The sequence below is a fragment of the Felis catus genome, chromosome D2, assembly GCF_018350175.1.
Source record: "Felis catus isolate Fca126 chromosome D2, F.catus_Fca126_mat1.0, whole genome shotgun sequence".
Taxonomy (NCBI): Eukaryota; Metazoa; Chordata; class Mammalia; order Carnivora; family Felidae; genus Felis; species Felis catus.
In genome coordinates this window covers 41,283,123-41,310,752 of record NC_058378.1, presented here as the reverse complement: position 1 = coordinate 41,310,752, position 27,630 = coordinate 41,283,123, and the positions used below count along the sequence as shown (strand labels likewise).

At 39.4% G+C, this 27,630-nt stretch overlaps 1 protein-coding gene across 10 annotated transcripts in view; it reads right to left on the bottom strand.

Annotated features, from left to right (window-relative positions):
* The window catches only part of NRG3 (neuregulin 3), a 1,060,361-nt gene that overhangs the window by 577,486 nt on the left and 455,245 nt on the right, over nt 1–27,630 (bottom strand). For all 10 annotated transcript variants that reach the window (XM_023240617.2, XM_023240619.2, XM_023240620.2 and 7 more), the window contains exon 2: nt 6,990–7,119. In XM_023240617.2, coding sequence (XP_023096385.2) covers nt 6,990–7,119 — 130 coding nt within the window. The remainder of the gene's footprint in view (nt 1–6,989; nt 7,120–27,630) is intronic.

Sequence of the window (27,630 nt, the reverse complement as noted above, 5' to 3'; positions counted from 1 at the left end):
ATATGTATAATTTGTCCATCTACTACTTAGTGGTAGAGTACTGACGCAAACCCACCAGTCCAAATGGGCATGGTCAACACAATTACGGCAAGTTATACTGATGACCTAGGAAAGGAAGGATGTCTTTTTTTTCCTCTTAAAGCTATATTCTGCAAGAAGAAAATCTTGGAAAAGCAAGAACTGGTTGAAGAATTGGGAGAAATAACAGAAATTGCTGATTTGTCAGAGTATCAGAATTAGCAGTGAGGAGCCTAAGTCCTCTGAACACACAAGGAATCCCCTGGCATGCCTTTCTCCCCTTTTAAAACCTAAGTCTCGGGGTGCCTGGGTGGCACAGTCGGTTAAGCGTCCGACTTCAACCAGGTCACGATCTCGCGGTCCGTGAGTTCGAGCCCCGCGTCGGGCTCTGGGCTGATGGCTCGGAGCCTGGAGCCTGTTTCCGATTCTGTGTCTCCCTCTCTCTCTGCCCCTCCCCCGTTCATGCTCTGTCTCTCTCTGTCCCAAAAATAAATAAACGTTGAAAAAAAAATTTAAAACCTAAGTCTCTTCTTAATTAAACACACAGATCAGGGGAGCCTGGATGGTTCGGTTGGTTGAGCATCTGATTCTTGATTTCAGATCAGGTCATGATTCCAGGGTGGTGTGATGGAGCCCACGTAGGGCTCCTCCCTGCAGTGGAGCCAGCTTGATATTCTATCCCTCTCCCCCACTCCCCTGCTCATTCATTCTCTCTCTCTTTCTCTCTCCTTGTCTCTCAAATGAATGATGAAGGAATGAATGAATCAATGAATGAATGAATAAATAAATAAATAAATACATAAATAAATAAACAAACACACACACAGATGATACCCACCCAACTTCTCTCACAGGATTCCAGCAAACATGCTTTGCTTTGGTTTCAATATAAGCAGAAGGGAAGAAGAGGAAAGAACTGAGAAAAGCATATACATAGTGGCTATTGTCTATTTGGAATTTTCTAGATGTTGCTGCTTTCAATTCTTGTATCAATCTTTGGGGCAAGTATTTGTGTGTCTGTCTGTCTTAAATAAAGGACTGAAGGTTCTGATTAAATGACTTGCAAAAAATCCCCTCATACACCCAGTGTAAAGCTGAGCAGAGTTTTTAACTCAGTCTGTCTTGAATGCTCACATTTGCCTCATGTACCTCTCAAATCATATAAGGAAGCTATTTAAAAACACATTTACGACAATCTTTGATGTAACAAGAAACCCAAATCAGAACAACCACCTTAAGAAACACCATTTCATGCTTCAAGTAGAGCTGCCAATCAATTTAGAAAACATCAAAATAAGGTAAGAATCTTTGGACATTAACTAAAAAATATGTTTTTATTCTCCATTACATGTGCTTCTCAGATCTTATGATCTTTATGTGGCCCTTGAAGAATACCAGCTTGGGTCCAGTGCATATGGTTTAAACTAAGTAAACTAATGCCTGAGTGTCACGCAGTTGCAAAATTATGCTCACCGTGTTGTCTTTCTTTGCTTTTGGAACCAATGAGACTATTTTGATAAGCTCCATTCACAGAGAAGAAGGGACAAATGGTTATACCTTGGCTCATTTCTTCTTATCAGGGGCAATCAGTGCACAGTTCGTTATTAACATGGCTATTGCAAATTACTCAAATTATGTCTGGACTGCGGCAAACATTTTCATGAACATTTGTCTGATGAACTTGACAATTCTTCTGAAGCCCTTCACCCTGTAATGCAATTCCATTCTGCAGGGGTTCTTGCCACTAGGCCTGGAGTTAGAGGTATTTCAGCCTCCATCATCTCCCATCGATGGAGTTCAGGGATGTGTGCCAAACTCCATTTCCATTCTGACTTGCGTCAACCACAGGGAATCATTAGCTGCTGCTCTCAGAGCACTTACTGGAGAACCATTTGATAAAGAGGACCCTCACTGGGTGGGAGAGCTAATGGACCTCCAAAGTGACGAAGCAAAGCTCTGACAGGGATGGTCCTGTAATTTTATACAGTAGATCATCAGAAAATGGTTACATTGTGTCCAGTCAATTCTCTTAAAAATGGAAGCTTTGATTTCAAAACCTACTCAGGCAGAATGACACAAAGGAACAGCAACTCCTAGAGGGCTCCCCCTCCTTTTAATTGCTTTCCCTGCTCCCAAGTCCTGCAAACATTTCTCCCAGATCACTGCCCAGGCCATCAGCCCCTTTATGGAAGTATTGCCTTGGGCAATGGTTGCCTTAGACTGCTTCTCTCTTTTTCTAGCAGTCCCATATTTCAAGCGATTCAAACATCTTCCAGTGAATTGCTTGACAAATTTCCACAATGATCGCTACAGATCAAATTCAGCTCAAATGTTATCTTTTCCAAAGTTTTGAAAATCCATTTTTACAGCAAGGCTGGCAAAACACCTAACGAGCTTCAATTCAGAAGAGGCACATCCTTTCAACTTGAATTTGGCCTCAAAACACGTTTGGCCCAGCCAAATGCCCACCAGTCTTCTCAGTTACAGTGGTTACCTCTTTGACTCTAGTGAAAGAGATTACAGATAGTACCATTTCCCAAGTCCTTAAAATTTCTAGACATGACATAAAAAATAAATATATTAGAGAATACCCTGCTTTCATTCAGAATATTTTGATTCAAGGAGTTTCTAGTGACTTGGCATTCCTTGGCACCCAGATTTATTTCCGTACAATCTATCTTTCTGTTCTTTAATCCATTTTTTAATGTTTCAAAACACATGAATTCAGCATGGAAAAGAATTAATGTAAAGAGTGTAAATGAATTATTAATAAAAGAAAGAACAGACACATTCAAATAGACTTGGTAGTATTTAATCTGGAAGGGCTTAATTGAAAGTTCTCTTATCAGCCTAATAATAGTGAATTATAATGACCTTGATTTTACAGAGACAGGGACACTATCTATCTTTCTTAATGGAAAGATGAGAAGCAAGGGTCAACTGTCTTAACTAGTTATTACATAAATGAAATACATGTGCAATGTGCAGCTCTTAGAAAATTCATAAAGTTTGAAGAAGAAAATAGTTGTAAAACGTATTAGTCTTTTTCCTAAGGTTCATTTTTAGAATTGGATTGCTATTATGTGTTCAACTTTATAATATCGCAATTTTCATATATAACATGATATAATGAGCACATTCATGTCCCTAAAACCTTATGAAAATTCCACTTAGGTTGAATTCATTCAATGTATAGATATATTCTAATTTATATAGATTTATAAATTCAGGCTTTTTCTTTCCTATTACAAATAAATCTGTGGTGAGCATCCTTACAAATAAATCTACCTATACATCTCTGTACACTAAACTTTTAGAAACAATATAAATATTTTGAAACATACTGAAACATTACATACAGAAGATCTTTAACAATCTGTACTCCCTCAGGTAGTGAATTAGAATGTGCTCCTATTCTACCCTCACCAAACCATTTGCTTTATTTTTTTAACTTGTTAATGTTTATTTATTTTTGAGAGAGACAGAGAGAGAGAGAGAGAGAGAGAGAGAGAGAGAGAGAACGCAAGCAAGCACACACACACAAGTAGGGGAGGAGCAGAGAGAGACGGAGACACAGGCTCTGAAGCAGGCTCGAGGCTCCAAGCTGTCAGCACAGAGCCCGACATGGGACTTGAACTCACGGACTGTGAGATCATGACCTGAGCCGAAGTCAGACACTCAACCGACTGAGCCACCCAGACACCCCTATCTTCCTTTAAAATTCCCTCTTTCAAGTTATTTTTAGAATCTTGGTGTTGCTCTTAAATTTTCATTAGCTTGCTCTGTAATTTCTAAATACTAAAAATGGGTTTATGAAAGACCTAAAAATACCCTAAAGAGTGAGAAAATAACAAAGAGAAAAATATGAAACTTCCCTCATCTCAACTTTCACTCTTTTGAACATACACTATTTTCAGGATCTCTTTCAGAGAGATTTAGGTAGTTTTGCTTTTGTTTTTCTTTGCCAAGTACACAGAAAAGTGTTACAGCATGATCGGTCTTTTTCAACATAGAAAAAAATTGATTCCATGGAATCACAATCATAGGATTGCAATTTACTTTTAAAATACTAAAAAAAAAATGTATCTTGATTTCTCTCAGATTTGAATGTCACAAGGAAACTATTTAATGAGACAGATTCACATACACGCCTATATATTGCTACTCTAATGTACTAAATCGTGTTTAACTTGAAACATAGTCCGGTTAGTAATGCATTACAAAGATACCCCCGGTAGCATTTCAGTCACGTGAAAGTACTTTCCCTTGTTTTCCTGACTTCCTGACGATGAACTACTTCATCTACTTCAAATGCATTACAAAGTACAGCACCACTTAATTCCTAAGTTCATTTCTGTATGTATTTATTCAACAATGTCTTGGTGATAGGAGGTGCTCAATAAACATTTGTCGAAGGCAGAAGAAGAATGAATGAAACATACTACTTAAATAGAGTGCTGTACAAAATAGCACATTATTAATAACTACATGGGAATTCTTAGAAGTGGCTGATGCAGGAACAAATGTAAGCTTTTTATTCACAGCAAAGCCCAGGAGATGAATAGCAGGCACATGCGATGTGTGATTTATTCATACACTCTAGTAAGAGATTTATAGGCATCTATTAACCTATTCGAGTTCCAATTCTGTCGTAGGCTGGTCTTTTGTCATGATTAGCTATGTTGTGACTTTATGTTAAATAACAGGTTGTCTGTGCTGAAATATGCAAGAAATATGAAGACAGAAGATCAAAATTATTATACATGTACATCGTTCCAGCTAAATCACCGATATATCTCTGCTTGTGTATGCAAAAGAATTAGACACGCATATATGCACAAAAGCAAAAGATTTCTTTTCTAGAACATGAGATCCGATATCATAGACTGGATCTGTCTCCCAAGGAATTAATATGTTGAAGTTGTAACCTCCAGTACCTCAGAATGTGAGTCTTTAGAGAGAGGGTCTCCATAGAGGTAAGTAAGTTAAAATAGGGTCATTAGAGTGGATCTTAATCCAATATGACTGGTATCCTTATAAGAAGAGGAAATTTGGATACAGACATGTACAAAGGGAAGAAAATGAGAAGACACAAGGGGCAGATGGTCATCTATAAGCCAAGAAGAGAGACCTTAGAGGGTACACTTCCATCAAGGCTCTCTGAAGGAAACAACTCTGGCAACACCTAGATTTCAGATTTCTAGCTTCCAGACCTGTAAGAAAATGTATTTCTTTTGTTTAAACCACTCAATCTGTGGTACTTTGTTCCAGCGGCTCTAGTAAACTGATACACCATGAACTAATACAGAGTAGACTGAGGCTGTATGTTGAAAAAGAGTAAGAATTATCTTGTTATTTTCAAGATTCTCAGTTTTGGAAAAGATGATCCCACCCACCTGCATACTGTGTGGGGCCTGATCTGATCCTAAAACACCATCTGGAAAGTCACCGCTTTAGGTGAGACATCTGATTAACCCCTCCATCAATCAATTAGGAACCCAATTGATTTCATTTTCCACTTCCACATGATGATCCCTTTAACATATGGTTGAGGAGCTATAAGAGCTTGGATACAATTCATGCTTTGAATGGATAGACCACTCTTGGCATCTCCCTTGGGGTTTTAAAGTCCCTTGTGTGATTTCCATCTGTCTACGCTGACCTAATAAATATAACCAAAGAAGAGAGATGTCAGAAGGAACACTCCCACGCCCCTTCATCCCCAACCCAATTTCACAGAGGACAGAAATGGGGTGTAAATTTTGTAAATGGCATAAATGTAATGGTGCCTCCGAGTCACAAGGAAGCCATACTGTCAAGGGCGAGGAAAGGTCACAGTTCTGTTTATCCTGACAGAATACACGGTTACTCTCACAGAGATCTGCCACTGTCATTTATCACTTCTTCCAAACCTGTGTGCCCACCATGACAACTCATCTTCTTCATGGACTGCAGCTGGCTCTTAGAGCCAGGCATGATTTGCCAACATGTTCTAAGTTCCTAACTACCAGACGCATTTCTCTGTGCCACCTTAATAAAACTACATGGAATAAAGTTTTATAATAGCAATATGTAGAGAAAAAAGTCATAATTTTCCATGCTTCATGATTCAGAATAATTAATTTAATAACTGTGTCATATGAGAAGAGTAAATAAAGAGAAGGAAAGGGGTGTGGGTACATATGATCACTGAAGCATATACAATTGCAATGAAAAACAAATTACCAGGGTAGTGCTAGAAATAAAAGCTCAGTGGGAAATATGTTTTGGATGCTAATTTGATTCTTCTATGGAACCTTAAAGCTGCAGTACCTACTACTGCACTATTTATCTCCATTTGTTTTTATTTTTAGCATTTATATAACCTTAAGTTTCTAAAAACCAACTAAACATCTCCTGATCTCTATTGGGAATTTTAGCTAAGTAGCTCTCTACCTAGACTATAACAGGACTATGATTTCATTTACAACATCTGGCTGGAGAATGCTTCATCACGAGAGGTGTTAAAAAAAATAATGAAATTAACAACCAAGGGCAGAATCAAGATGAGATACAGTTTTCTCTGGACACAGTTACAGTCTGGGCCTTAGTTCACAGTCAACACTGAGACACTAGATCTTAGATGAGCAGTTTGCTCTGTTGGGCTACAGTCTGTAGTTTTGCAGGAAGGGATTATTTCTGAGAACAAGCCAACATACTTAAGTCCTGCACCAAAAATGCAGGCTTCTAAAGCAAGTGCATCATTATCTCTATTAAATTAGAAGACATAAAAGTAAACCTTCCTTTCTTTAGTCAAGTAAAACTCAAATCTTGTCTACTTGAATTCAGTTTCACCTTCCTCAAATACTAAAGCTACTGGCTTTGTCCCTTCTCATATGAAGACTCCTGATTCTGCCATTGAATGACATGTACAGTCGCAGAGCTCTGCCCTCTCTGAGGGCCTGCCCCAGTGCCAGCTGCGAATGGCTTACCGACAATGTTTATGGGATCCCGTCAGGGTTTCGATCACAAAGCACTCGCCATCATTGAGACAGTATGCGAGGTCCTTGTCTCGGCAGGGTTTGAAGTGCTCAGAACGCTCAGTGGAATATGTCGTTGTATCTGTCAAGGGAAGCACACAAAGAACCCGCGTCAGCAGTGCATTCTGGGACTGAAGAAATGCAACTGGACAGGACCACTTTATGACTGAATGTTGTGCATTTCCCCAAATCCACATTTTGAAACCTAGTCACAATAAGATGGTATCAGGAGGTGGGCCTGTAGGAGGTGACTGGGTCATGAATGGGATTAGTGCCGTTATAAAAGGGGCCCGAGAAAACTCCAGCACCCATTCCAGTCATGTGAAGATGCAGTGAGAAGGCAGGGCTCTACGGACCACGAGAGTCCCCACCAGATACTGAATCTGCAGGCGCCTTGATTCCCAGCCTCCAAAACACCAGCCCTAAGACAAGCCCTATATTCAGTTATCTTATTTCTCCACTAGACTTTAACAATTGGAATCACTGTAGAAGCCCCATCTGAGGACACACTAATAGTACAAGGTGAATGATTCCACAAACACCTCAAATCCACTTCCATAAATTTCAGTTGTATGGAAACAAGTGGTATGGAAGCATCTCCTTCCCCTTATTGTTGCCAAATGCCAGGAAACATCTGATCCGTGCATATTGTGACGGTTCTGTGGAAACCAACGGTCAGTTTCTTGGAGTTGTTTGTTTTTAGTTACAGGTCTAATTGGCTAATGGCTGAACCAATTATTCTTTCACATTCTCCTTTTCTTATGTGATTAAAATGCAAATGTTCCAAATTCTTAAACAGGACCTCAAATGTGAAGAATGTTTCTGGTAAATATCCAACAGGACCAAATTATTGTCATTTTTTAAGCGTTGTTGTAAACAATGATTTTTAAAATCGTAATTACTTACAGTTTTAAGTTAAGCTGTATGTCTACATCCTCTTTCCAAATATGAAACTAGCCATAAGTATGTGCTACCTACTGGACACAGACTCTGTTATCACATGTAGAGACTTTCTAATTTCAGACTTCTAAGCAACTAATGTATTAGCACCAATCCTACCGATTCGAGAAAAAATATATTTAAAAAGTCAAAGATGAAGAAATGATTCTGCATTTAAGCTCCTTTAGTTTCCTTTTCATACACCTAGATTAATAATAATGCTCAATAGCATGGGTTATTGTACCAATTTAGTTACTGGAACTCACTATGAGCCTCTTCCTGTTATTATCCAAACTGAGGAGAAAGTGATTGTCCTCAAAGGAAATCTGCTCATGTCCTTCACACATCTAAAAATCCTCAGTTGGTCCAATTCCCATAACAACTCCAAATTCCTCAGTGAAAGATATAGGCCACGTGGAATTTTGCCCTCTAGTGTCATCTTCCTGTACCTTAAGACACAACTTAATTTCCAATTATGTTTCTATTTCCCCAAACACCAGGAGCTGTCACATTGTTCTTTCTTCCTGGACCATCTTTTTCTTTGCTGGAAGACATCCAAAATCCTTCAGAGCTTACATCATTCTCCCATTTTGTCTCCCTAGCACCTTTTATCACTCACATCACTGCATTCAACATTCAATGCTGCAAGGAGCCATGTGTTCAAACGTTTATCTGTTCCTTTAGTCTGTGAGTTTTTTAAGGTCAGAGGTTGAGCCATGAATCACAATTAGTGCTCAAAATATCTTCAATAAATCTGATCATTGGAACACTACTAACAGTTCAAATGCCATCAGTAAAAGATATATCATTAAAGACATTACAATCATATAAAAGTTAGTGCATATCTTACAACAGTTAGATATAATTTCACATCAATGTTACCATTTTAGTATACCTACTTCAATATTGAGGAATATTGGAAAAACAAACATTGCCCTCAGACTCACATAAATCCTCACTCATATACTGCTCATATACTGTAAGCATTGAAAATCCCACTTCTAATATCCTTTTTTGGTGGTACAACAGGAATTGATTTTTCCACTTCAAATATCTGTCTGTTAATTCCTTGGCATGAAATAAAGGCTCTGCAAAACAGACACATTTTCCCTTTTCCAGGAGATCTCCTCTACAGAGAAGATCTGTTATTCAAGACAGTATGCAATAAATAGTTACACAGAATCAATCTCTCTTTCTATGGGAAATATTTAAAATTCAAGAGCTCTGAACAAAATATTCACTATGGAACACCACACAGTTGATTGCTACTCTGCCTGCTGAAGTATATTAACTCATGATCAGTTAGTTAAGTTTTCCTTTAATTTCTTATTATCCATTTATTGATATTCACTGATCATTCTTCTAAGAACAGCTTTTCATTAACATAACCTACAGCATAAAAAGTGAGGTCCTTATTTTATAATCAGTGGTTTTAACAAGCTACAACTCCAAGAGCAATACAATGGCAAAGCAATTACAATCAATTAGTTTCCATCTGACAACTGCTGTCTCCAGTGGTTACCTCCCCATTCTACCAACTGCCATCCCCATCACGGTATCATCTATCAGCACATTACAGAGGATCAGAGACCCAAGGAAACACCTCTGCAAAGCCCAAGGTGGGAGAGCAGAGATGTCAGATTTAAGATGTACTCAGGTCTTTTGTTTCCATAGCTTAGAGAATCCAAAAATTAACATAACTACACATACTTATACCTTTACAATGACTGGATTCAATAAAACACCACTGTTAAATATTTTTAATATCTTAATATAATAAGAAATAACAGAATGCTAGACTTGATCTTTCTATCAGTAAACAGCAATCATCAATAAATTTGAAACCTTAGAATTTACATAAACATTCCACTATACAGTATTCATACATCACTACTCACCTAAAATCACATAGGCATTGGGCAAAGTAAATAAAACTCACCATGAGGTAAAAATTTTACACTTTGAAGGCATCATGCCAAATATGTCAATGGAAACATAAAAAAAATTCTTAATGGAATCACTAGGCTGTTACACTAAGACCACCTACACACTTTTATAAAGTAGTAAATAAAGTAAATAAGTAAACAGTGTCTAATCACTATTGGGCTTTCTATCACTCATAACCAAACACAGCTCAACAAAGACACAATAATAATTTTGGACGACACTCTCCAATATTTATATATCTGCCTATAAGTGTTTGTATGTACATATTTGGTTAATTGTTTTACATATAAAATATATTACAAAAATCTAAAATAGAACATAAATGGAGGTGTCTGGGTGGCTTAGTTGGTTAAGAGTCTGACTTTGGCTCAGGTCATGATCTCACCATTTGAGAGTTCAAACCCCGTGTTGGGCTCTATGCTGACAGCTCAGAGCCTAGAGCCTGCTTCAGATTCTGTGTCTCCCTCTCTCTCTGCCCCTGCCTAATTCATGCTCTCTCTCTCTCTGTCTCTGCTCTCTCAAAAACAATAAACATTAAATACTTTTTTAAAAAATAGAACACAAATGCAAACAACATAAAAATAAAATGAATGTACTAGTTTATTTTCTTTCTGTGCCCTAAGGTGATACAGTGTGCTTTAATATACCCAGATGAGTATTTTGTTCTGAAGAGGAAACATGGGACATTTAGGAGAATGACATAATGGATATGATATAACTCCAAACTCTCATGGCCCTAAATAATCTTGGGACACCTTAACAATCAGGTATAGAACTCTCATCTATAAACTTACCCAACATTTTTGGAACCTGTTTATATATTTAAAATGGTTTAGTACACTAAGCTGGGTATAGTATATGGTACTATTTTGTCATGTATTTAAAATTCAGGGGCGCCTGGGTGACTCAGTCAGTTAAGCATCCGACTTCGGCTCAGGTCATGATCTCACAGTCTTTGAGTTCGAGTCCTGTGTCGGGCTCTGTGCTGACAGCTCAGAGCCTGGAGTCTGCTTCAGATTCTGTGTCTCCTTCTCTCTCTGCCCCTCCCCTGCTCATGCTCTGTCTCTCTCTGTATCTCAAAAGTAAGTAAACATTAAAAAAATTAAAATTCAAAGGGCATTCTTCTGTTTCTAGGAAGGTAACCTGATAAATACATCTATTATAGAGCTTTAGACTGTCTTCAAAAATCATATGGACAAAGGTCCAGGTAAGTAAAAACTAAGATGGGAGGGGCCTACTACCCCCATGAATTCCCATTTGTGTTTCAAGGCTCTCTCTTACTGCAGTGTACCTCCTTCTCAGACATTCTCTCCACTGCATTAGGCCGTGAATCTCCCAACTGACCAGGCCATGAGGTCCTGAGGGGACAGAGCAGGTCTTCACATCTCTGATCCAAAGTCCTACAGATGGCTTGACACAGAGATGAACCCAATGAACCTATAGAAGAATGACCTTTTCATACATGAGCATTTTTCTGAACGTTCTGTGTGGAAAAGTGTACATGCTTTTCATAAAAGAAAAACACCATATGAATAAATGTTTAGAAGTTAGGACTCAAGAAGAGCCCCAAAAGCAATGTAGATAAAGTGTATAGAAACTGATGAGAAGAGGGGAAAAAATCCACTCCATAGGAAGATGAGATGGGAGGAGAAAAAAAAAATTAGCGAAGATAGTCTAAAAGAGAGGACAAAGGAATCCAAGCTTACGATGAACAGAGATGGTGCTAACGATGGGCCTTCCAAGCACCATGACCAAAGCTCAAGGTCTCAGGCCAGGAAAGTGTAGGTGCTGGCATGAGGAACTAGTGTCCATTCCCTTGGGACTGCAGGAGCTGTATAATTGTCCAGACCACTCATCTGGCACTTGTTATATGTAGTTTAATGTACTTTCTTATATTTTTATGGGTTTTGGTCTCTATCCCCAGGGAGGTCAGGGAGAGTGCTTTGCTTTTAAGTTTTGTATTCTTTCCACACCATGTAGCATACATAGTAAGCAATCAGTACAGTAATTAAACGCACAGTGGGAAGGAGTGGTGGTTAATTCATTAAAGGAAAAATGGGAAGAAAATGTAAGGCTGGGAAACAGAAATCCCTGCAGATTTTGCAATGAAAGTTAATTTTTTAATGAAATAAAACAATGATTTTCCCCCTTAAGTAGTAAGTTGAACCTGAATATTACTTATTGAGGCTTTCTTTGTTGCCAGCACAACACTGCACACTGTGGGAACACAGATTTTGTTGCAGGAATAAGAGTGCTAAATAGACTATTACAGATAATAATTGCAGTAGATAATCAAAATAAAGGGAGAGCCAAATTCAAGCTATAGTTATCTCTAAAGGCTTCCCAAAGGGTTGGCATTGGAGCTGGGTCTTGAATGGGCATGATTTAATCGGCACAGGAAAAGGAATTCTAGATATGAAGACCAAAAACACCCAGGGAAGGGAAATGATGACGTATAGCATAAACCCTACACACATTCTGCACACTCCTGGCTTGCAAATGTCGCAGTCATCCAGCGGTTTTTGCCTTCCCCACTGAGTTCATGAGAATTTTCAAAGAAAAGTTAAGATGCAATCCAAAAGCTTTTAGGAGTAGCAAAATACCTCTCCAGGCTAGAATCCACGTAATATGGTCATGGACCCAGCAGAGTCTTCCGTGGGAATGCTGTAAATGAAACCTACGGTCATACATTACCATTTCCGGTTGAAATCTGCCACTTATCGGGCATGTCATAAGGGTTCGAGCCCCACAACGGGCTCTGTGCTGACAGCTCAGAGCCTGGAACCTGCTTTGGATTCTGTGTCTCCATCTCTCTCTGCCCCTTCCCTGCTCATGCTCTTTCTCAAAAATAAATCAACATTAAAAAAAATTATAAAATATTTAATGGTCAAGGAAAATTGTAAGAATGCAGTAGTGTCTGAAAGGGAAACAAACCATTCCTCAACTGGCAAGAGGCAAAGATAGCTTTCTTCCTGCTGCCAGAGACCAGACATTGTTCATTTTGCTGGCATGGGAGAAATGGAGAGTGTGGGGCAAGGAATCTGAAAGTTCAATGGAGTCATGGGGCTGCCGTGAGGACTGATAGTTGCTGATGCATCCCAGAGCCATCAATTCCCATAGCAAATGTAGAAAGGACCCTTATTAAATTTGCATAACATACCTGCCACCTTACTGTTTGAAATCTTGCTTCTAAAAACTGCACCAGCCTAAATAAGCCTGCATGAGACATAGCTTGTTCAATGGGATTGCATTTATTTGGGAATTCACAGTTTATCCTACAGCTGAATATATTTCCTTCTACCTGCATGCATACACATGCCTATACAAACCGCTTTCAGCTATAATAGTTGTAATAGCAGCTTCTGTCACTAAGGCCCTTGTCTTGTCACAAGACCTTGGGCTTCTGATAGGTACTATGCTGTAAGCTTCATAGGCACCATCTCTGCCCCACATGTCACTCCACTGAAATGGTTTGTCTATATCACCAGCTACCTCTAAATCCAATGGATGTTTACATATTTTTTCTCATCTTCTCTGAACTCTCAGAAGTACCTAACACTCTTAACCACTCCCACCTCTTTCACTGGCTTCCATGTTATCACATAATGTTGAAGTTCCTCTTGCTTTTTAGTCTTTGCCACCTGTCTCCTGTAACTTAAAATCCAGATGGCTTAAGAACTAGTCTTCAAATAATTCCAAACATATATTCAGCACTGTGCTAAGCATTTTCCATTAGCTATTTTTTGGGGGGGGCGGGGGGCTTTAAATAGCACTATAGGGACACCTGGGTGGCTCAGTGTTTAAGCCTCCTACTCTTGATTTCGGCTCAAGTCACAGATCTCACAGTTGGTGGGATCGAGCCCTACATCTGGCTCTGTGCTGACAGCATGGAGCCTGCTTGGGATCCTATCCTCTCTCTTCTCCCTCTCTCTGCCCTTCCCCTGCTCATGCACACATGTTCTCTCTCTCAATAAATAAATAAACTTTAGGAAAAAACATTATGAATATATGCTATTATTTACTTTATTTTACAAATGTAGAAATTAAGTCTTAGAGAGCTATATCATTGGCCCAAGGTCGTCACACACCTCTTATCTGGTAGCTTCTGGACTCAAACCAATGCAGCCTGACCTGTTCCACTATACTGCTTCCTACAAACCTTTTTTTCCCCTCCCCCCCCCCATTTTTACATATTCCCCGGTGAGTGCTACTTCAGGAGTGGTCCCATGACCATCAGCATCAGCATTATCTGGGAATGTATTAGTAATAATTTATGAGTCCCATCCAAAACTTACTGCATCAGAAACTGGAAGTGCGTGGTGGGGTACTCTGTTAACCAGCTTTCCGGGTAATTCTCTGAGATCCAGCCACTTTGGGTGATCCTGTCTGATATCACTTACATGTCAATAACTCTCAAAGTCATCCCTCTAGTCCACTGGTTTTTCTGAACTCAACCTGCCTACCTTTTTCTTCCTGATGGATATCTCAAAGGCAACTAAAAATAAACTTTAGAAGGCCCAAGTCTTGCTCTTTCTCCCCAAACCTATTCTTCCTCCACAAACTGGTTCTCAGACTCAACTAGTCATACCAATGATCCCACTGACTCTGCTCCAGCTATGGGTAGATTTATTCTGATTAGTCCCATCATTTCCATACTGTGTATTAAATATTTTGAATATCATCTCTGTGAACATTTGACAGGTAAGGGATTTGAATCTGGGAGAAAGTTCTTGAGTAAACAAAATATAAATGTTTACTAAAGGTATCTATTTACTTTTCACTTGAACATACGAACTTGAACATGTTCACATGACATAAAAAAAAAGTACTCTGATCTTCAGCAGTGAACCTCAGGTCCATTTCCATAAGTATAGATACGTTTTTTTTTTCTTTTATCATCTACCTCTAAACACATTATTACAGGTATGGAGCTACAAGGTGGTGTTTACCTTATCAGGCTAAAGATATGCATGTGCAGTGATGTTGGTATAGCCATTATTGTTATAACTATTATAACACTCAGAAAGCACGCATTAAGCATCTACTACGTGTCAAGCCCTGAGACAAATTCTAGGAATATAGAGATGGCCTTGCCAGGTCCCTAGGAATTCAAAATCGAGTTTAGGAAAACGGCGGGGAGCAGGCATGTAAACAGTTACATTGTGATTCTGAGTGATCAGAAAGCTCTTAGAGGCAGAAATGAAGACGTACTGAATGCCAACAGCTACTTCTAACTTGGGGATTTGGGGAAGACTTCAGTAGGAGGAGCTCACATCTCATATAGGCCTAAAACAACTATAAACGATTCGTCTGTGGGCACCTGTTGGCATGGATAGGTCAAAGGAACAGCATATATCAAGTCACAGAGTCCTAGAGGGACCTGCTTTTGTCCAGTGTAATTGGAGCCCAAGGAATATGAGAGGGATACAGGACAGGGATGTCCCAGGGGGCCTTCTGTGTTTGGCATGTGTGGGGAAACAACTAAGAAAGCGCTCTGTAATTTTGTATAATGAGAACACAAGGGGAGTTTTAGACAGCTCTGGTGTGCTATCAAGGTGGGTGTGTCACCTGTTGACTTACAGAAGCCTCTCGGTGGAATTCAGGGAGACCGGATGGGAGGCTGTTGCAAGGTGCATCCGAGAAATAAAGAGTTGCAGACATTGGGACATTGTTCCCAGCATGGACACAGTCCCATCTTGAAAGGCATAGGAAATCAAATCCCAGTATAAGGTCACTTAGGGAACATAATGTGGAAAGGAGAGCTCAGTGACTTAGGTCTAAAATGGCATCTCATTAAAATTCCCTGATGCACCTGACTTAGAAGATAGGCAGAGACCTGAAATCTGTTAGCAGAGGTCTCTATGCTTCTCAAGCAGAGAAGCTTGAAAGGCCTCGCCCAAACAATCTCAGCACTCTTTTTTGTTTTGGAAATCAAGATTGGCCAATCACCCACAAAGGGTCATGTTCTTTCCTTGGCTGATGGTACTGGAATTTATAATGCAGTTATAATGCTATTTGTAATTTCTAATGCTACTGCTCATGTGTAATTAAGGGAACGTCTGACAAAATGGGAAATGATCCCTTTGGCAGCCAGACTGTGATGTCTCCATATGAGCACACGATAGTCCACCAAGTACTCTGTGACTCTGTTTGGCACCAGACAGATGATAAGGCCACTTTGCATAGAACATCCAAGTATACCTACCTCCCTCTTCTAACAACGTTAAGTAAGTGACAATTGCTTCTGTGTCAGTGACAAGCTCTCCTTTAGTCCTCTTGCAAAAGCAGGGAAAGAGACTAAAAGGGGACCATCACACAGTCTTCGCCTCCTGTCTGGTTATAATGCGGATAATTCATTTGGAGGGTAGCATTTACAGGCAGGCCTTTAAGGCATAATCCAGGTGAGATATGAGGGAAAGAAGTGGTAGATTCGAGAGAGATTTATGAAGTAGAATTGCCAGTATTTGGTGATTCACATGGAAGGTGAGGAGTAGGATGGCTACAAGGCTGATCTTAATTCCGTGGCTTCTGTATTAATACCGAGGAAGTTCAGAAACCCTGGTGCAGGGCATCTTGGATGTCATGGAGTGACTTCATGCAGGGGGCTGTGAGCAGTGGTTATTTACCAACTAGAATAAAACAACTACAACACTTTAACAGTTGATACAATTAACAAAGCACACTGCTGTATATCAGACCTTCTCACTGTGGAAATCTGTCTTTAGCTATCTTAGCTGTAACAACTGAAACTAGACAATCTTTGGGTAAACAGCAACCTTAGAAGTCAACATGTGATTATAATGCTTGAATAAATCTATCGTTCAGATATAAGTATTATTTTCATTTTGCAGAAGAGCTGAAACACAGAGGGACCATGCAATATTCTTAGGATTTCACAGCTAGAAAATGGAAAGGCAAGAATGACACCCAGAGATGCACATTCTTCAGCATTCTGCTTCCCACCTGCTCTCAGGCTTGGACTCTCTAAAGGTGTGTATATTGAAGCCTCTCCTTACCAAATTCCACTAGTTACTCTATTATGAGTGAGTGTAAGAGCAATCAGGAAGCTGATTATTTTTCAGTAATCCATTCATCTTCTCACACGTCGACCTGAGCACACAATGAAACACTGAGTGAGGCAGGCACTGGGAGAAGGTAGGTGGGTACAAAAACTAAAACAAAGACAGTACTTGACGCTGGGAATTTCTATTACGGCGTCTTTCAAATTTATTTTTCATGCCATTATGGCTTTGAAATAATGTCTAAACATTGACACGATTTTCCAAATTTCTTCATAAAAATGAACATCATCCACTTCACTTATTTAAAATCTTATTTTTTTCCCCTTACTATCTCTGGCTCTTGGTGAGGGCCTTTATTTTCATGTTCAGAAATTCAAGCACTTCTTTCTCTATATGGGTCATGATAAAGTCACGGGCATTGCAGCCATATGGGCATTGCGGGCCTGGGTCTGAACCCCAGCTTATGTATTTGCTCACCAGCTCAATTGTTTGAACAGAGTTCAAAGAGAGAGCAGCTCTGTCAACAGTGGCTTAGTACTCCAGTCATTTCTACATAAGAAGGACTTGGGGAGTGAGCTGAGGTGGGAACTAGACCCACCTTACTGCTGCTTTCGGATCCTTGGAGAGACTGAGATTATAACCACCCTTCTACTCTGTTTTTATGAGTTTGGCTCTTTATATTCCACATTTAGGTGAGATCGTAGAGTGCCTGTATTTCTGACTTATTTTACCTAGCATAATGCCTTCAATCCTGACCCCTACTCCAGCCACCACCTCCATCATCCTTTGGTTCTTTTGTCTATAACTCTGGGTGTGAAGAAAAGTCAATTAAGAGAAACCTCTCAAAGAAAATGTCAAAGACTTTAGTGGGTACTCATGCTGGCTGACTGCAGAAATTATGAAAATTGTATTAAAGGACTGGGAAAAACAAACTCATGGTTCTTCAAGTACAAGGACTATGTCTTCAAGCTGTCTTGTATCTGCAGCCCCCACGCTAGCTAGCAGAGTGCTACATGCACAAGAGAAGATAAAGAAATGTTAAGTGAGGTGGAACAGATACAAATTCCTAGAAAGCATGGCAAAGAGAAGACTCCACAAGAAGGAGAGGAAATTCAAACATGCGGCCAATGGATCAGGACCAAGAAGACAGGAAGGGACAGCAGAAACACGCTAAAAGTGAAAAGAGCCCCTGGAAGTGTAAGACACATGAACTTCAACGTATCCACACTTAAAAAAGGGGGGTGGGGTGGGTAAAGAGAAGTGCTGACTAAATAGATATAGGAAATCAATAATGCAGTGTTAACCCTTAAAATGCCACATCTGTTCACAACAGACAAACTAAAATTCATTCAGTCACAGTGTCATTTATCATTTTAGCAACCCATTTAGGGAATAGGCATTTTCCCTAAATCTCCTACACATCATTCATTGCACTGCTTTAAAAAGTCTCCTCTTCGGTTCCCCCACTCACCTTCTTCACAACTACATGTAGTACATACCACACACAAGGGGGAAAGCCTTGTTTCTTTGTACCGTATTGGAACTCAGTGCTTTTTGCCTTGGGATGCGGGAACTAGTCCACCTAGGCTTAAGTATCCAACCCAATGCTTTAATGTGTGATCACAAATGGAGCTTTGCATTCCAATTTTGCTGCTTATTGGCATTTTGAACACTGGTAGACTGAACACATAAAAACATTTAATTCATAGGGTTTCCTGAAGCCTAAATGAGAAAAAGGAACATTGCTCTGTAGTGGATCTTGTCAAGAGTTGGGCACGAAACACTTTTTTCCCTTCTTTACCTTCTACTAATTGAGTCAACATCTATTTATTTAAGCATTCCCTAATATCCAATTCTGCAATGTCTCTGCATAATTTCAATTAAAATCACTTATCAATTTAACAATCTATCATTGAACGTATACTATAAGACCCTTGGGTACTGTACTAGTTCCTGGGGTAGAACTGAGGAACTCAGCTCCGAGATCATAAGGCATGTGACAGTCTCCCAGGAACTACTAGGTATGTGTCACTGTCAGGTGCCCAGTCCACTCTGCTAAGTGCTGGGCAGGGGAAGGGTGGCAAACGTACTCATAACAGCCAGAATTTGTGGTCTTCTTAGTGCTTGTTTGGAGCCTGGATAGGGTTACAGAATTTCAAATATAAAGATGTTCCTCTCAGGGCAGCTTGTAGATTTCCCATTTGCTACTAAAGAAACTGGATGAGTAAAGAGTGAAATGGCTCCACCAATTACCAAAAAAAAAAAAAAAAATGATGTTGTTATAAGTGCACACCCTAAACTCTACTATCACTTGGATCTAGGGAAAACAATTGAGACTTTTCTGCATTATTCTTCAGAAGGTGTTGTTTATGTTTTTGTCTTTTGCCAGAGAAGATAGGGAAACATGTTTCATTCATTCATCGCTGTCTTACCAATCTGAGGCAATATAGACAAGAGCTGGATTGTTAGAATACTCACGGAACAAAGGAAAGATCGATCAATCTTGTTTGACTCTTGTTTGGCTCAACCATGTCCACCTGCTTTTCAGCAAGTCCTTAATTTTTCTAAATTTTATCTAATAAAATTTATCGAATAAATAAATATTATTTATTATTCATTTTCATAAGAGTTGAAAGTGCCCAATGCGTGCAATGCATTATTGACTCTGGTAAATATTAATTTTATCTCATGTATTTTCTTCTTTAAAACTCTCCATTTGATTAAGAACTTCTCCAAAGAATAAATAAATATATATATTTATATATATATATATTATAGTATTTATATATATATATATGTATATATATATATATATATATACACTATATATATATGAAAGAATGTTCAACATCATTAGTCATCATGGAAATAAAAATCAAAACCATAGCGAAATACCACTTCATCCCCCACCAGAATGGACAATAATGACTGTTGGCAAGGAGAATGTGAAGAAGCTGGAAACCACATACCCTGCTGGTAGGAAAGGAAAATGGTGCAGTGGCTTTGGAAAACAGTTTGGCAGTTTCTCAAGATGTTAAACAGATGAACCAGCAATTCCACTCTTATATGTATACCCTAAGAGAATCAAAAACAAATTTTCATGCCAAACAAATATTCATACTTGTATGTGAATGTTTTAAGAAGCATTATCTGTGGACCAAACATGGAAGCACCAAGTGATGTATAGATAAAAATATGTGGTATGTCCAGACAATGGGATATTATTCACCAATAACAATAGTAAAGTACTGATATATGCTGCAGCCTGGATGAACTTTGAAGTGTTATGCTTAGTGGAAGAAACTAGACATAAGGGTATATATCATACGATTCCATTCATATGAAATGTCTACGTTAGGCAAATCCATGGCGACAATGTAAATCAGGGGTTGCTAGAGGGTGGGAGGAGTGAAAACTTTCCTTCCCTGTCTTCAATCTTGGTTTTTTACATTCCCCTTTTTGAATTTCCAGTTTATTCATAGGTAAAAGGAGGCAGATATAGCTCAATATTTTATATTCTGCAAATAAAAATCACAGTCGATTTTATGCTGTGTCTTTGAAAGAAAGGGAACACACATTGCAAACCATTAGAGAAAAGGGAAGAAAAACCCATCGTGTACTTCCCCAAAGCTCCTTGCATTATTGACAAAACTTTACTCCCAAACCTCTGTTTCAGAACAAATATTGTTTTGAGAAAATTGGTCCATTCTCTGTGCCTGTTGGAAAGCAATTAAAGCCGAAATCAAATAACTATAATCATCTGTTCATTTCTGACCCTTATCTCTCCATTTGCAGAAAGAGCTGCTATGTATTAAAGTGTTTGTCGATCATTCAATAATTTAGGTACTAGGGAAAATGGTGGTTTTTGAAAGCAGTGCTGAGACAGTTTGGAATTTTTAACAGAGATTCCAAATAAAGTACAGATAAGAGGCTAGCAACCCTCTAAATTTTGCTTCCATAGTGGTGGATCAAGAAAGACTGTCCCTCCATGTTGGCTTGAGTTGTTTCCCAATCAGTACTGCAAAGTAGATACATAATCACCCAGACGACACCTTAAGATCTGGCAAAAGGGGGATCGTCTCTGTCCTTCCCACACTGGTACTCCATATCTTCTCTTCTTTCTGCTGTACTTTTTCTTGTCCAAACCTAGTAACATCCACTTTCATCCATCCTAGCTGGTGAGCCTTAACTAATAATCAGATTTAGTTCATATAGAACAGGGGTCAGGAAAGTGGCACATGGGCCAAATCTTGGCTACAACCTGTTTTTGTAAATAAAGTTGTATAGGAACATAGCTAAGTTCATTGGTATGGCTGCTCTTGAGGTATAATTAGTTTAGTAGCTGTGACAGAGACCACGTGGCCTGCAAATTCTAAAATATTTACAAACTGACCCTTTACAGAGAAAGTTGCCAACTCCTAATATAAAAGGGGATGTTGGCTTTCTTATAAATTATGTATTTGATATATCTGAACTATTAGAAATGCTTGACATTAAGTGCTTTGGTGGTATATATTTCAAATAAATATACATATGCAAGAGAGGCACAGTCAAAAACTCAGCACTAGGTTTTGGAGTAAGACAGACTTGATTTTGATCCCAGTTCTGATACTAAACTAGCTGTATGATCTTGGAGAGGTTACTTAACTTATTTAAGTTTCCTCCGTTTCCTTATCTGTAAAAGAGGGATAATGAAAGTATCTACTTGTGTCAATTAGTGTGATTCTTGGCTGAGAATACCAAAAAACAAAAAACAAAAAAGTCAACTCAAAGTGGTTTCATGCAGAAGGAAAATAACATTATCTCACTTAATAAGAAGTGGTTCCTACATTGTCTAATTCAGTAGTTTAATGGGATCCTCAGGGATCCAGGAGTCATTTGGCTCAGCTATCACTGGCTTTATCCTTATGCTAGGCTCCCTCATCACAGGTAGCTTCCATGATTTTAGGCATCACATCTAGACATAATGTTGCATAAAATTGCATCACCTGCCCACTCTTAGTCTCCAGCATGGGGCCTAGCATTCCTCTGAGTAGTTTAGTAAAGTACCTGCCCATGTGGTGAGTAGAGCAGACTGACGGTCAGAGCAAAACTGGAATTCAGTTAGAAGGGGAGGTCCTGGATAATAAAATTGTGAGCAGGTTACCAACATAAACTCATCAGTTAAGTTTTTGTGAGTATTCAATAAACTAATGCAAGTAGAACACATAGCATGTGTTCAATAAACGTTGGTTCTTCCTTAGGGCTGTGATATCATCCTTTTGTTGGATTTATTGGTAGAGCCCTTTCAAAATGCATACTTTCATATAAAGTAGGCTTGAATTAATTTTTATTGAGAATTTAAGAAGAAATGCAAACTACTCCTTTAGATGCCTGAAAAACTTCCAGGATCTAGCGAGACTGGATGGCTATCGTTACTCAAACACAGACTCCTCTGTATCTTCACTGCAAAACACACTTGTGCATCAGTGTGATTGGTGTCCATCCCATATTAAGAGTGAATCAAACACTTATCTCAAGGTCATTCAGTGTAATCAACTGCAAAGTAAACCTAATCGAGGTAAATGAATGTGCTAATTTCTTTACAAAATCACTCACTGAATGCCCATAATTAATAAAAAGAAGTCCTCCCCCCTTCACCCCTCCCTATTCTTGCTTGGCCCAGGCACATCTTCTTGAACTATTATATTGCAGTCTCGCTTATCTGCCCTCAAAAACAAAGCATTCCACATTGCCTTTGACACAGCCCTTATAATACCGCTTTATAAATACTAGTTTACATGTTTCTCTCTCCTTCACTAGACTGCAAACTTGGAAAGGGCAAGTCCTGATACACAGCATATACTTCTTCCAAGCTTGGGGAAAGATACAATGAATGAATGTAAATGCTCATGGAGCATGTCCATATCGAGAGACCACTACCTTTAGCTACACTTCTGGCCATGCAGGAACTCTTGTCTACACTCTGCAGATTGAAGGGCCCATCATTCCTCAATTTTTCCCTTCTAGTGTCTTCAGCAAGGCAGAATGAAGGGAGCCATCCAAAAACCTGTTGTTGTTTTTCTCTTCTCCCTCCCTGTCTGGGTCAAGACATATTCCACAGAGGGAAAGAGGAAAAAGACTGAGACCCCACCCAAAATTAAGAATCAATGCAGGGTACAAATATGAACCAGGAAGGCCTACCTATACGTATTCTGGTTAGGTGTTGAGAAGATCCCAGAAACTCAAATTGCTACACTATGAAATATTTATTTAAAACTATCCTACCAACAAAATAAAGACATGAATCCCCCAAACGTTAACTCTGGATACAGTGGTCACACACAATGCCAGAGAAAATGTCCTTGGAGAATACTGTTAACTGAACAGTTTGGAAAGGTCTCTCTCCTCTGCACTGAAACGTTCTAGGAAATGCCTCCATGTTGCAGTATTCTCCCATTAGGTTCTGCCTTTTGAAATTCCATCCATTTCACCACATACAACTCAGAGTCAGTTCAGTTGTGCACTTTTCTCCAATCCTTCTACCTGGCATTAACCTTGGCTTCCTCTCTGCTTCCTCAGCATGCTGCTGCTATCTGTATTATAACATGCATCAGTCTGTCTCGAGTGCCAGCTATTTTTGTGGGTATTTGTTATTCGTGCCTTCCCAATGGGAAGATCATGAGCTCCTTGAGGGCAGGGGCCATGATTTACTCATCTTTTCTATCCCCTTGCCACAGACCACCTACCTTAATATAGAAGCAAAGGCAGGAATATATTTTGATCAAAAACATATCTGAATATGTTCTTTCCACCAGACTTTGCTGTAAAACTAAAAGCTTCCTTGTAAACAGACTATATCCCTTATGCAAGGAGGATTTTGAAAAATGAAAAGTTATGTTAAAAAACATGATTGTTGATCCTTTCTATATGATTGCCTATATAAGAAGAAAAACATTTTGTTGTTAGGGTGAGGATATTACACCAAATATAAATGCCTATGTTTGCCTCACTCTGATTCTTGTGAAGACATACATATCTTTCTAATTTAAAAATTGCCCGAAGAGACTGGATTTTGGCAGAAAGTGTTAGATCACAAAAGTCAGCTTCTCCCTATATATGGCCTTCCGAAGCATTCAAGACCAAAATATCACAAATTGATCACATTAGAGCCATCAAAGATAAGAAAAGTGACTGTCCCTGTGATATTGATCTCATGCCAGTACAGAGATAAGGTAATGTGAAAACTTCCACAAAGCCTAGATGTGATTCCAAATGTAACACTGGGCTGCCTTGTAAGGTGGTAGATGTCCCATCATTGCAGGTATGCAAGCACAGGATGGGCTGGCCACAAATCTCGGGCATTTTGAAGGGATCTCTTCCACTGGGTAAAGGATTGGACTAGAGAGCCATGAAGGTCCCTTCCAGACATGTCTGTGAGAGATCATGCTTGGATTTAAGCTGAGAGGCAGACACAGAGTGGCAAAAGAGAAACCGTTGGCTCCCCAGTCCCCTTATTCCCCATGGTACCGACATCCGATAGGCAGGTGGCAGTGTCACGATGCTACACAAATTCAAGGCGTAGGCTTCCAGGCTCAAACACAGCATGTACCCAACACACTGACACAGTGTCTTAGTCAAAAATTAGAGCTGTGAAAACTGATTAATTCTGCATCCAACTGAAATTCTATTTCACAGCAAAGCAGTTCCCCAGCTGTGAAAGGATGAACGCTATGGCTCCAAAGAAATCAATGATCCCTCTATGGCACTTAAAGCATCCTTACAATTCCCTTTGGGTGACAGACAACTTTACAGGAACATTGTTCTGATAAATCAAACCTCAAGCATTCCTACCAGGAGGCAAACGACTACCCATGAAAGTCATGCACTTCTCTGCCTTAAGTACTCGCATGGCTCTCTGCCAGCAGAGCAGCACAGAGGTCACAGGCCGAGGTCTCTGTCTGCTTTTGCTCATACACCCTCCCTATGTCCAGCTTGCTGCCTTCTGCAGTGCAGCCGGTCAGTCCTCTGTGGAGATCATACTGTCCAAATGTTTAAGGGCTTCTCATAGCGCAGAACAGCAACATGTGCACATTCCAGCTCCAGTCGTGGGGAACATTTATTTTTAGCCACCTCCACAAATAGGTTGAATGGTTTAAGGGAGCCTCTCCCAAAAAGGTTTTCAGGAAAAGTTTTGCTGGGTAATGCCAGAAAATATACCAAAAGAAAACAAAAACAAAACCAGGTCTTCGGTGGGGAATGATTAGGTTAAAACATTTTCTTTCTTTCTGATGTCTCTAACCCTTTGGATATGGTAATGTGAGTGCTGATCTTCAAGAGAGGAATTTAGGAAGCACATTTCACAGCTTATTTGACCATGGAAACCTTTGTTCCTGGGTCTCATTGAAATTTCAGTTCCACAGTAGCATAGTTTAGAAAATGCTGAGTTAAAAGAAAACCCATGGATCTACAGCCATAGGGGAATGTTAATTGTGTGGTCTAGAAAGTATCGGAGAACCAAAGCCTTTCACACAATTCAGAAGCTGGTAAAAATAGCATTCAACCAGGTTCCTTTTTTCATGAAAAGCTAGGGGAGCCTACACAATCACCTTGACTTGCATGAGTGCCAGGCCAAGAGAAAAAAGAGAGAAGGGGAGGCTTGAAAGGGGTTGGTGCTGGAGATCAAAGCAAGAACAGACTGACCAAGTCCAGCAGGTATTCCTGGGCCCAGGCAGTGGCAGGAGGGATCTTGCCACGTCTGTACTGGAGCAGAGCTGAATCCCTAGGACAGCAATAAATAGAAATGGGCCCAGTTTTAGAGCTCTAAGAACACAGTTGATTAAGATTCTATTATACAAGTCTAATCACTGCAGATAATGAGATTACTGTGCAGTAAATACAGAGGCCTGGAAACAAGAGAGACAAGCTTGGGATGTTGTTTTGTAGAAAACACAGATTGAACCACTGCATGGCCAGGGCCAGGATGTGAAATGAAGGAGAAGGCAACAAATTCATCCCCTCAATCACATCAGCTGATGGCTGTCAACAATGCCATTTTAAGAGAAATATACATTATGCCAAGAACCCCAATTAGATTGTGGTACTTCAGATATGAAGTTGGTGTATATTTACACTGACTACTTGGGAAACCAGAAGGATAAACGTGCAACCGCAGTCAAGGATCTGGTGCCAGGGACAGGACAACAGAGTATAAAAGCATTATTTATCAAAAAACTTCAACATACATCTAATTTCTGCCTTAATAATTGTACATGGAATCTGCCTAGGGAAAACTATTCTAAATATAGAAAAACGGGTTTGTCCCAAAGTATGTATTGTTATATTATCTACATGGGCGGGAACATTAAAGCCACGCACATTTCCAATAATAGGATGGTTAAATCAATTACACTGTAGTCACAGAGTGGTATTCTTTTTTTATTTTTTTATTTTTTTTTCAACATTTATTTTTTTGGGGACAGAGAGAGACAGAGCATGAACGGGGGAGGGGCAGACAGAGAGGGAGACACAGAGTCGGAAACAGGCTCCAGGCTCTGAGCCATCAGCCCAGAGCCCGACGCGGGGCTCGAACTCACGGACCGCGAGATCGTGACCTGGCTGAAGTCGGACGCTTAACCGACTGCGCCACCCAGGCGCCCCCACAGAGTGGTATTCTATTCAGTTATTAAAACGTGATGTTATGAAGCATCTGTTAACTGAATTATAAACTTGGTTATAATACACTGTTAGGAAAATAAAAAAAAATAAAAATGGAAACATTTTATATAATCATGACCATGAAAAAATTGAGGTAAGTATGGCAAACATGACTGAAAAATATAACAAAACAGTAACAACGCTTACAGTAAGAGTTGTATAACTAAACATGATTGTAAATGATCCTTTTCTTTCAATTTCTTCATAATTTTCAGATTTTTCTTTCACAGAGACCACTTTCTCTTGTGAAGCAAAATATAAAATAGGGTTAGTCCAGGAAAGGACTATCTTTAAAAAATGGTAATAGAACTGGACTTTTCTACAATGTGTTCCTCACTAGAGATGAATTTTTAGGAAACAATCCCATAAGTGGAAAATAACCATAGCCAAAACTTTTTGTAGCTATAAAAAAATGTCATCAGGAAGGGGGAGGAAGAGAATGAACAGTGACTGAGGAATCCATACTTCAGGTATACTCCAGAGACTAGGTGTGGTTCAGGATGAACACCTGTGGCTGGGCCACAATCCATAGCTGCAGCAGCCAGGTTACACAGGGCCAGAAGCCAAGAGCTCAGGTCTCCAGCTCCCTGTAATGGTTAACCCATAGTAAGGCGTCCATGGCCAGCAATCTAGGCTTCCAGAAGTCTGTTTTACCTAATAACATGCAAGGAAAGATTTGGAAGGGGATCTAAGTGACATTGCCAAGGTGAATGCACATTAGACCCTCGGTTTTGGAGCCAAAAATGTCATGTACCTGAACGGTTACTCTGAAGGAACAAAACAGATTCTCCAATGTGGTCAGTCAACTTAGTCTCATTCTTTAGAGTCACTCTTGATTTGACAAAAGATATAAAAATGGCCTCGTCTTTGCTCCTGAAATATATGACACAAACTCTCTAACTCCTACTCAGAATGTCTTCCTTTCAATCCATCCCACTAATAATGTGCCCCTTAAAATATAATTTCAAGTCATTTTTTAAAAAAAAAAA